The sequence below is a fragment of the Tripterygium wilfordii genome, chromosome 2, assembly GCF_013401445.1.
Source record: "Tripterygium wilfordii isolate XIE 37 chromosome 2, ASM1340144v1, whole genome shotgun sequence".
NCBI classification, from domain to species: Eukaryota; Viridiplantae; Streptophyta; class Magnoliopsida; order Celastrales; family Celastraceae; genus Tripterygium; species Tripterygium wilfordii.
In genome coordinates, this window is record NC_052233.1 from 1,276,395 (window position 1) to 1,287,111 (window position 10,717).

Sequence of the window (10,717 nt, forward strand, 5' to 3'; positions counted from 1 at the left end):
CGGAGTTTCTTTCGTTTCTTCGAGGCATTTGTTGTTAGGTGCCTGACATGGTTCCTTTTAAGATGGTAGAATGACTCGTGAGTGATTTAAAAGATGCATTTTCTTGTTCTTTTGAATCTGTTTGGCAGAAACATAGACGAAAGTAGGCACTCTTTGAGGTTACTCGCTTGTAATTTCTATGTTATTCTGCTGTTGCACCTTTGCACAATGCCCATGTGTGATTTGGTTTCTTGTTGGAAGTGAAATTAAGGTGAAGGCTATTGCTAGAGGGTAATGCCTGCTCCAGTTTTTCAATAACTTTTGCTGCTGGCCATGGTAGCCTGCCAAAGCAGAGTTTGCAATACCGCTGTTGTTGATAGATTACATGAATTTTGTACAATGCACTTGAGTACTTCTATTTGAAAACAAATTGTAAGTTTTCAATTTCAATCTTTTAGTGATTACGCAATGGTTTGGATAAGAAATACATTTGGATATTCTTCTATGCTTCGGAACTTATGTTTGGTATTTGCCCTATATTTATTGGTTATGGTACCTTTTCATTTAATTTATGGTTGTTGATTTTTAAACCATTTACTAAGTCATGCATGGTATATGGGATTCTATCTTTTCTTTTTTTATTGATAAGTTTGAGTTTTTATTAAGATTAAAGCAACATATACAAGAGGGGAAAAAAATAAAAAAGGAAAAAGGCGTCCATGGTTAACACTTTAAAAAAATTTCAAATGAAAAGAGATATATATGTCATTTGATGAGTTGTGTTCTTATTAATAATTTTTTTTTATGTTGTCTTTATTAGAACATACGTCTTTTTCATTGTGTCTTTATTGATAATTGCTCATTTTTTAAAAGATTAAATAGTTAAACACATGATCCAACAGTCAAAATTTTACATAATTTTTATTTTTTATTTTTTTGGGAATTTTTGAAAAAAAATTTATACATCAAAATTAAGGGTGACAAAACTCTATTTGGTCCAGATAACTGAATTTATCCTGCCCGGATTAAACTAAGTTTGAAAATAAGTTATATGTTGAAAATATGGGTCCAAACACGAAATTTTTGTTTGTTTAAAATCGGGCCCGGGTCTAAACACACAAATCTTGTTCGGTTTACTTGTTCAGACTTTAAACCGGATTAGGTTATTGTTTGATTTACTTATCCGGATTTAAATCAATCTGAGTTTGATCAGTTAAGTATGTCCGAAATTCAATCCGGGTTAGGGTTTGAACATGTGAATTTTTTATAAATACGTGATGTTGTCCAATCTGGAATTGATTTTTTGTCACCCCTAATTAAAATAAGAAAGAGGATGTGCTGGCCTATTCTAAGCCTAATAGGAGTATTATTAGTAATAGGGTTTTGGTTGTGTTTGGTATGTGAACCGTGAATCAAAGCAAACACGTTTCTTCTTACCTGTATTGTATATTAATAAGACCTCAATCAAGGACCAAGTGGAAGAACGTTCCTGCTATGGAGGACTTGAAGATCATGGAGATACCCGAAGATTTGGTGACAGACATTCTATTATATCTTCCCGTGAAGTCTCTGCGACGATTCAGGTGCGTCTGCAAATCTTGGTGCGATCTCTTTGAGAACCCTAGTTTTGTCACAGAACACCATCACAAGCAAATCACTCTTAATTCCGATGTCCGCTTCGTCATCGGGAGAGATTACTCCTCTACCTATGAACCCATTATATCCATCATCAAAGATGATGGTGACGAGATCCCTTCGGTTACAGAAGCCATCTCTTTTGTGAGTGTGTGTTTTGGCAAATTCAACCAAGTTTTGGGTCCCATTAATGGTTTGTATTGTGTGTGTGGAGATGAATTTTTTACCATTTGGAATCCAGCTACAAGGGAAATCAAGAGACTCCCTGATTCCCAGTTGCTGCCTCCTAATTTGGGCATCACATTGGGTCATGTATACGGGTTTGGTTTTGATAACAAAAGTAATGACTACAAGGTGCTCAGAATTGTTGATTATCTTTTATACATGGATGAGAGTACTCGGCATATAGAGATATACTCCCTAAAAAGTGAATCTTGGAGGAAACTACCTGACATGGAGATGGATGTTACACTACTCAGGTTCACTATGAAGAACGTATGCAAGGATGAAGTCTATTATTGGTGGGGTATGACGGAAAAAGACTTTTGTATATTATCATTTGATATGGCTGATGAAGTGTTTGAAACAATGCCACTACCATCTCTTGGTATTCCTTGTACTGATTTCAATGGTTCTTTTGGCTTCAATGGTTGTTTTGGCGATTTCCTTGCGGAACTTGCAATCTTCAATGGATCACTTGCTGTCATTGCTTACCCAAAGACGGGGATGATAGGAGGATACGGTGATATATGGGTGATGGCTGCGAAGGAGACTTGGGTGAAACAAGCGAGTATTGGACCTATCTGTGCGATTCAGAGGCCATTAGGATTATGGAAGAATGGTGGATTGTTTATTGAAGATATCGATAGGCAGCTACTATTGTATGAATCTAGTGGTAGTATAAAAAAACTTCCGTTTCATTTTCCACTACAAGTACTAAATTATGAAGAAAGTCTTGTTCCAATCAATGGGCGCAAGTGAGAAACTCCGAATGTGGAACTAGAAGAGACAAAGGGATCATCATTCTATATAAATTGTATGTCATTTTCCTTGGTTTTTTTTTTTTTTTTATCTCTTCTTCTTACCAATTAATTTCATATTTTGAAAATGCATCCACAAATAAACCATATCCATACATGTGTAGTTGACACAAACAACGCAAATTGAAAGATGATTCGAGCTATTGCAAATCGCTTGTTGCAATGTCGAGCTAATTAACAGAGGCAGAAGGGGGCTCTCTTGGGAGAATGAGAGATTGAGAGGTTTGGGCAGTTGGGTTGACAAGGTAAATGGTACACAAAAGAGTTGAATTAGGGCTAGGACATATGTATTAGAAAATCTTTGAAGTCATTGGGGGCATGTGTCCGTTACGCATAGGTCCGATTTTGATTTTGAATTAATATTGTATTTTTTGTTGGATAGAAATCGAATTAATTAAAGAAAATGTTTGAAAAACCTAAGTGGTTCCAAACCATTGGATACAAGGTGTGTAACATGTTAACTTTTCTTTTTTTTAAATCCCATAATTGAGTACATGATCTAAAGGTTAGAATCTAATATACTTTCTATTTATTATTTTTTGAAAATTGTGAAAAATATTTTATATCTCAAAATAAGAAATAGTAGGGGCTGTTTGTTTGTTTGTAACCCTAAATCCTAATAGCTATTAGTTATAAGGGTTTTTGTTGTGTTTGGTCTGTGAACCGGGAGTCAAAACAAACACGTTTCTTCTTACCTCTATTGTATTGTATATTAATAAGACCTCAACCAAATCAAGGACTCAGGAATATGAATTTGTTTTCAGAAACAGCCAAGGAGAAGAACATTCCTGCTATGGAGGCCATGAAGATTACGGAAATCCCCGAAGATTTGGTGACAGACATTCTAGTATCTCTTCCGGGAAAGTCTCTGCTACGATTCAGGTGCGTCTGCAAATCTTGGTGTGATCTCATCGGAAACCCTAATTTTGTCGCAGAACACCATCACAAGCAAACCATTCTTAATTCTAATGTCCGCTGCGTCATCGGGAGGGATGGCTCTCACAACTCTGAACCCATGATATCTATCATCAAAGATGACGGTGACGAGATCCCTACGGTTATAGAAGCCATCTCTACTGTGTGTTTTGGCAAATTCAACCTAGTTGTGGGTCCGGTTAAAGGTTTATATTGTGTGTGTGGAGATGATTTTGTTATCATTTGGAATCCAGCTACAAGGGAATTGAAGAGACTCCCTGATTCCCAATTGGAGCCTCCTGATTTGCGTAGGTCGTTGTGTCTTTCGTATGGGTTTGGTTTTGATAACAAAAGAAATGACTACAAGATGCTGAGATTTGTTGATTATGCTTTATACAATAATGGGTCTACTCGGCAGATAGAGTTATACTCCCTGAAAACTGAATCTTGGAGAAAACTACTACCTGCCATTGATGTTAGAATACTTTGGTACATTGTGGACAATGTATGCAACAATGGATTCTATTATTGGTGGGCTTTTGAGGAGGAAGATTACTATATACTATCATTTGATATGGCTGATGAAGTGTTTGAAACAATCCCACTACCAGATTTTGGCCGTCCTCGTGGCAAATTCCGTGCAGAACTCGCGATCTTCGATGGATCACTTGCTGTCATTGCTTACCCAAAGGAGGGGATAGTAGGATCCGTTAATATATGGGTGATGGCTGTGAAGGAGACTTGGGTGAAACAAGTGAGTATTGGACCCATCTGTGCGATTAGAAGTCATTAGGATTTTTGAAGCCATTAGGATTTTGGAAGAATGGCGGATTGTTTTTTGAATTGATTGATGGGCAGCTAGCCTTGTATGAATCTAGTGGTAGTTTTAAAAAACTTCTGTTTCATAGGTCTAAATTCCCATCTAAATTCTCATTACAAGTCCTAAATTATGAAGAAAGTCTTGTTTCAATCAATGGGCGCAAGTGAGAAACTCCGGATGTGGAACTAGAAGAGGCAAAGGGATCATCATTCTTTATAAATTGTATTTCCTTTTTCTTGGTTTTTATTTCTTCTCTTCTTCCCAATTAATTTGTTATCAATATATTTCTAGTGATGTAACAAAAGATTTGTTGATTATTTCTTTCTCTGCTTTAATTATTCTTTGTTTGTTATTCTTATTATCTGATTGTTGTTTGCGAGGACCTGTTTCACAACATTGTTTCCACAAGGGTTGTTGTATTTCCAAATCAATGCTCCTGGAATTAATTCTATTGCTACTGTTAGCTTTAGTAGCCCTGACCCTGGACTCCAAATCCTCGATTTTGCGATTTTGCCTTGTCCTCTGCATGCAATGGTGAAGAAGACTAGTTTTCTTGATGATGCTCAAGTGAAGAAACTCAAGGCCATTCATGGTGGTACCGGCTAGATAGCTTGACGAATCGAGACATTTTTTTTCCTCAATTTGATTATGATACTCAATTAGGAAATTGTGTGATTGATTTCATTATTAATGAAATTTGTGGGATTTTCAGTGAATCTTTTTTCAATTAGGAAATGCATCCAATGCAAACTTACACTTCTCAATGAGACTTGAGTTCATCTTTTATATATATTGATTTATTTATTTCCAAAGGAGGGAAAATAAGGTTGATGTAATGATATTGATAATCTCATCCATTGTATATGGTTAAGGTTCTTTGTCTTTGATTGAGCCCAATCAAAGCATCCTCTGTGATTACTCATGCATACATGCTTCACCTAATCTATGTCAGGGATTTTGGGCCACTCTTTAAAAGGCATTTGGAAATGTGAGACAATTCATAAGACCCCAATTAATATGGATGGATATTAATAACTCTATTGAAAAATTCTTAAGACCCCAATTAATGTGAATGGATATTAAATATACCCTACTTGTATATTTATGATAAACTAGTTACGGTGCCCGCGCGTTGCAGCGGGACTTATATTGTTATGGTTGGATAATAATTCATGTAAACTTCATATCTTTAGTTTATTCCACTCTGTTTATAACATATCATTATCTTTGTACTTGTACAATAATCGTGGTGAAAAATCTTTAGAGTTTGTAAAGGATAACAATAATAAAAATGGAAGACTTAAACAATACCACAAAATGCGCTTTGAAATAGAGAACAAATAGAGAGGGAACTTATATTGAAGTTTATCCTAGCCCCTTGTCAATTGGAAAATTGGTCAAAGCATTCGGTTGTGTCCTGTAGTGGCCATTGAAAAGTTAACCTAGTCCTCCACGCAAGCCCCCTGTCAATTGAAGAACGACATCGTCAAAGTAAGAGCTTCAATATAAAACACAAACCGAGACATTGAACAGGGCAAACCTAAAATGTCAAAGGAAATGATAATTCAATTATGTGAGAGAAACCGATACGCCGCACTTGGTTGAATGAGAAGCTGCTGAGTTTCCTGTTGCACCACAAAAGAAACAGAGAACAGAAAATCAAATCAAGGGTTCATGAGCATCAATATAGACCAATTGTTGTGTAATTTTATTTGTTGAGTTCATGCCATAACTGGGCAACATGTCCTGACCTATAACTGCTACAATCCATCACCAGCATCAAGTGGCAGAAAATAAGCAGGAAAAAATCACCCAGTTTAGTATTTTTAAAATTTTTTGCTTCTATTTTCATCAATGACCGTTGCAAAGGAAAATAAAAGCACATCAACAATAAAGAACAAAGATGGAACCCAACGACAAACATATGAGAGAAAAGAAAATGTGATTAATAACCACAAAAAAGAGTGTTTATTGGTAAGGTAATCACATACCTTCACACAAACCAAAAAGAAGAATAAAAAAGAACACCATATGAATCTATACATCTGAAATAGCATCCTAATTACTGGCTTACAACTAAATTCAAGAAATGAGATCTAAATGAAATTAAGTTTCAACAGCATTACCACCACCAACATCAAAGCATAATGATCTTTGGAGATATTAGTTAGAGCTCTACTCCTTACCTGCGAAGAGTTTGAGAACCATAAGCCTGAACTCAAATGACCAAATATGCATGCCTTGAAACATCGCATTGACCAAACCATCAAAAAAGTGTAGAAAAAAAGTTCTTCCAAAGTCTTAGGACTCTTTGATCAAAGGCCATTAAAACCAATACTTGAAACAAAGAATTATCACATAATGATTTAAAGCTAACTGATGATTTAACACACCTAAGACAAACCAAGTTAAAGAACTCACAGTTGCAACCACATGATATTGAATTTTTCAAGTGTTAGGCTAACCTTCCTTTTCCCGACTGTATTCTGCTTCACAAATAGAAAGAGCATGATTGATAGTGCTATATTATAACTCTCTTCAGATAATAATCCTTCTTCACTCAGTTGAATAGATCGTTTACATAAATCAGTGTAGCGTTGCACCCTTCTTCACTCCTCTTATTCACTTCTAACCATTCCAAGTATACAAACTATTGAGTTTTTACTGTTTGCAGTCATATGAATTGAGAATAATAAGAAATGACCACTTCAATTGACCCAACTCAATGAATAGACAAAAATGGAAAAGCAAAAGAATCAAACCTTAGAACCAATAGATCCAGAGATTTCGGTAAGCTTTACATGAAATCTAATTCCCAAAAATTTAAAAATCAGGAAATTAAAGAGTGAGAAGAAACCTTGACAACGGACGAAATCGAAGGTGCAATTCCATGGAACGCGGGAGAATCGACGGAGATCCGAGATATGCCTGAGTCAAATCAGGCTCGCATGTGCCCATGTAATCGATGACCTGGGAAAAAACCACAGAAACGCACCGGATGAGTGGATCTAATCACCCAACATGAAAAGAGCAAAGAATTGCAAAGATGAACGATGAACCCAAGAAGATCAACGATGGGTCGCTGAGTTGTATTGGGAGGGGAGAAGAAAGCAAGACTCCAATCCCCATGCATGAACCCAAGAAAAGCAAGGCCTCAGGCGAAGTAAAAGCAGGTGCATGCACCAGATTTCAGATGTTTACTACCCTTGCGTTGACACGTGCACAAACTGGGACCAAAAAAGACAAAACTATATAAACAAACAAATGAAAAGCAACTGCCCATCATAGCCATCTATTAGAAGAAAGAAAGCAATCCAACGGTACGTTTGAAGATATATACATCCACACGCGAGAGTACAAAGTGAGGAGGGAACTCGCCGCCAAATCACGCCTACACTTACAATTTTATAGATAGTAATAGATAGATAGATAGATAGATAGATAGATGACTAGTCAAGATGCGGGTAAGTAACATTAGTCAGTCTAATGAGGTTAGGTGGATCTTCCAACTTGCAAGTCTACATTAGTTTATACATTTAAATAATCCAAGTTGTGGATCCCCTTATATTTAATTGCATCTCTCAATTATTGTGCTTTTCAATCCAAACAAGTTGCTTTGCTCCTTTGAAAACCCATCAGAGTTTCTGTATTTGATTTTGAAGTTGAAGCAACCCTCCATTGGTCGACTTCTCTACGAGCAGAAAATGGCAGGGACCCGTCGGCACTATACAGAGTACTTGGGACTCTACAAAGCTACACTAGAAGGTGACTGGACTGAAGCCGATAGAATTCACAATTCAGATCCGCTCGCTTTCACTGCCCATATCACTTGCAAATTCGAGGTACCTCTCCACATAGCGGCCGGAACAGGGCGCAACCTACACTTTTTGAAGGAGTTGGTGCAGAGAATGAGTGAAAGGGAACTGGAACTGGGCGACTCATTTGGAAGCACAGCTCTTCATCTTGCTTCAATAGCAGGAAACACTGAAGCTGCTCGAATCTTGGTTTCAAAGAATTCAAGATTGCTAATTTTGAGGAACTGCATTGATGATACTCCACTTCATTGTGCTGCAGAGCACGGTCATGAAGATACTGTTCGGTTTCTGTTACCAAAGACAGAGAACTTGGATCCGACTGTATTTGCTGGGGAAGTTGGTGTCAATCTTGTTAATCATCTCTTCACTGCCGATTTATATGGTTAGTACAACTCCATATGATTGATTTTCCATGATATTTGTTAGATTCATTGTTAAGGGTTTGCCCGTTTAAGGTGTTCAGGGGCGTTGGGTTGGGAAGTGTTCGGGAACACCTCTTAACCTTTGACCGTTTCAGGCGTTCGGGACTGTTGGGATAAAACCTCTCTATAAGGTTATATATAAAAATCCTAACACCTCCCAACCCAACACATCCCAACCAACACCCCTGAACACCTCAAACGAGCAAACCCTAAATGTTAAAGACTCACTTCTCTTATCAGTTTGAGCTTTCACTAAATAAATACCCTTTTGACTACACACTTGTCTTTGGCATTCCTGTCGTCAGTCAAAAAATTTTGTGCACATGAATTTGAAGGCCCGAGTTTAGACTCATATAAGATGTCCAAAGCGTATTGTATGGTGTTGTTCTCGATTACCAAAAAAAAAAAAAAACAGATTTGTGCTTGGTAACAAGTTGAACTTTTAGTAGAATCTATGTTAACCAAATGGAAGGTCCTGCATTAGTTACTATGTTTGATTCTTACGGTTACAGTCCATGTCTGTGTGCAGGCATTGCTCGTTATGTATTGGAAATGTATCCGAATTTAGGTCTTGAACGAGACCGTAATGGGAAAACTGCATTAGAGACATTAGCAGAAAGGCCTCATGCATTTCCAAGTGGTTCTCAGCTCGGATACTGCAGACGCTTGGTATATAAGAGTCGGTTTCCCAATCCCCCAAAATTTTCCTTTCTAATTCCTTTCATCACCATTTTAATTTGGAGTCTGGTGTATTTCTATAGGTATTTATGTTGATGGTGGAAGTGTGGAACTGTCTAGTGGAATCACTGATGAGGAAAATCAAACTGGGTGTGGCACTTGGTGTGTTGATGCAAAACATATCAGTCCGATTTGGAAGAACTTCTCATGTAAGTTTAGAAGGTTTGGGCTGATAAAGCACAGCTATGACTCAAAGTTGATGCACAAGCATGCACTTGAAATAGTCAGACAAATATGCGATGAAACTGCAAAACTGACTGGCTTAACACCTGAAAGTTTATTGAGAAATCCGTTACTAAAGGCCGCGAGAATGGGCATTCATGAGATTGCTACCATGATTATTAAGGCCTATCCTTACTCAGTTTGGCTCTGTGATGACGATAATCAAAATATATTTCACCTAGCAGTCCTTCACCGCCAAGAAAACGTTTTCAATCTGTTGTACCAAATGAGTATGCAGAAGAGTTTCGCGACAAGATCAACAGACCACTATGGCAACAACATCTTGCATTTAGCAGGAAAGTTAGCACCATCGAAGAGGATTTTGGGTGCAGCTCTGCAAATGCAAAGGGAGCTGCAATGGTTCAAGGTATGATTTGAGTCATCCAAACTAAACTGAAGATTGTCCTTTTTTGAACAAATCATCTCATTTTGACTGTCAATGATTTGTTTTGTACAGGAAGTGGAAAAAGTTATCCAACCATCATTCATAGAAAATAAAAACAGAACAGGAAAAACTCCAAGAATGGTGTTCACTGAAGAGCACAGAGAATTAGTCAAGGAAGGTGAGAAATGGATGAAAGACACAGCTTCATCCTACACATTTGTAGCAGCACTTGTCGCGACAGTAGTGTTTGCATCCGCATTTACAGTACCAGGCGGCAACAACAGCGATAAAGGAATTCCCATCTTTTTAAACAACTTGTCATTCATGGTTTTCGCTGCATCAGATGCCATAGCTCTCTTTTCTTCATCAACATCAGTACTGATGTTCTTGGGTATACTCACTTCGCGCTATGCGGAGGAAGATTTTCTCAAGTCCTTGCCAATGAGATTAAGTATTGGCCTAGTTAGCTTGTTTATCTCAATAACATCAATGCTAATAGCCTTTAGTGCATCCATGTACATAGTTCTTTCTCATCAATCGGGATTTGTTCTGATTCCAATCGTTCTATTAGCTGTTTTTCCGGCAAGCTTATTTGCTTGGTTGCAGTTCCCTCTCCTGGTTGAAATAGTCCTTTTAACAAATGGTCCTAGTGTATTTGGTCAGCAAAGTAAGGAAATTATCTACTAGTTGTGAGACTTGGTATGGCAATAAATTTTTCACTAAGCATGTTTTGACTGTTTGATATG

The 10,717-nt window shown here is 37.3% G+C and overlaps 3 protein-coding genes and 1 long non-coding RNA gene across 11 annotated transcripts; 3 read left to right on the forward strand and 1 right to left on the reverse strand.

Moving 5' to 3' along the window:
• The first annotated feature begins 1,444 nt into the window (after positions 1-1,444).
• LOC120005092 (F-box/kelch-repeat protein At3g23880-like) lies at positions 1,445-2,706 on the forward strand. The gene has a single exon (XM_038854550.1). It carries the CDS (start codon positions 1,474-1,476, stop codon positions 2,593-2,595), a length of 1,122 nt encoding a protein of 373 aa, XP_038710478.1. The 5' UTR covers positions 1,445-1,473; the 3' UTR covers positions 2,596-2,706.
• A 622-nt stretch (positions 2,707-3,328) lies between these two features.
• On the forward strand, positions 3,329-4,706 carry LOC120016443 (F-box protein CPR1-like). Its single transcript, XM_038869227.1, has one exon. The coding sequence runs from the start codon at positions 3,403-3,405 to the stop codon at positions 4,360-4,362; it is 960 nt and encodes a 319-aa protein (XP_038725155.1). The 5' UTR covers positions 3,329-3,402; the 3' UTR covers positions 4,363-4,706.
• Positions 4,707-5,558: 852 nt separating this feature from the next.
• LOC119982329 lies at positions 5,559-7,836 on the reverse strand. 8 transcript variants are annotated; one of them, XR_005464349.1, is made up of 6 exons: positions 7,730-7,836; positions 7,247-7,616; positions 6,855-7,017; positions 6,516-6,575; positions 5,930-6,014; positions 5,559-5,852 (listed from the first exon to the last, which is right to left on the reverse strand). It is a non-coding gene; the product is annotated as an uncharacterized LOC119982329 (long non-coding RNA). The 8 variants fall into 8 exon arrangements; XR_005464351.1 differs by having other exon boundaries at positions 7,714-7,800; XR_005464347.1 differs by having other exon boundaries at positions 6,811-6,875; positions 7,247-7,786.
• Positions 7,837-7,977: 141 nt separating this feature from the next.
• LOC120005226 (ankyrin repeat-containing protein ITN1-like) lies at positions 7,978-10,710 on the forward strand. The gene is made up of 4 exons (XM_038854741.1): positions 7,978-8,586; positions 9,156-9,305; positions 9,388-9,953; positions 10,044-10,710. The coding sequence occupies exons 1-4, from the start codon at positions 8,094-8,096 to the stop codon at positions 10,656-10,658; spliced, it is 1,824 nt and encodes a 607-aa protein (XP_038710669.1). The 5' UTR covers positions 7,978-8,093; the 3' UTR covers positions 10,659-10,710.
• Positions 10,711-10,717: the final 7 nt, after the last annotated feature.

Coding starts and splice junctions, on each gene's coding strand:
- LOC120005092 (XM_038854550.1), top strand. CDS start 1,474: ATGGAGGACTTGAAGATCATGGAGATACCCGAAGATTTGGTGACAGAC.
- LOC120016443 (XM_038869227.1), top strand. CDS start 3,403: ATGAATTTGTTTTCAGAAACAGCCAAGGAGAAGAACATTCCTGCTATG.
- LOC120005226 (XM_038854741.1), top strand. CDS start 8,094: ATGGCAGGGACCCGTCGGCACTATACAGAGTACTTGGGACTCTACAAA. Junction 8,587..9,155: donor CTTCACTGCCGATTTATATG/GTTAGTACAACT, acceptor GTCTGTGTGCAG/GCATTGCTCGTTATGTATTG. Junction 9,306..9,387: donor CAGACGCTTGGTATATAAGA/GTCGGTTTCCCA, acceptor GTATTTCTATAG/GTATTTATGTTGATGGTGGA.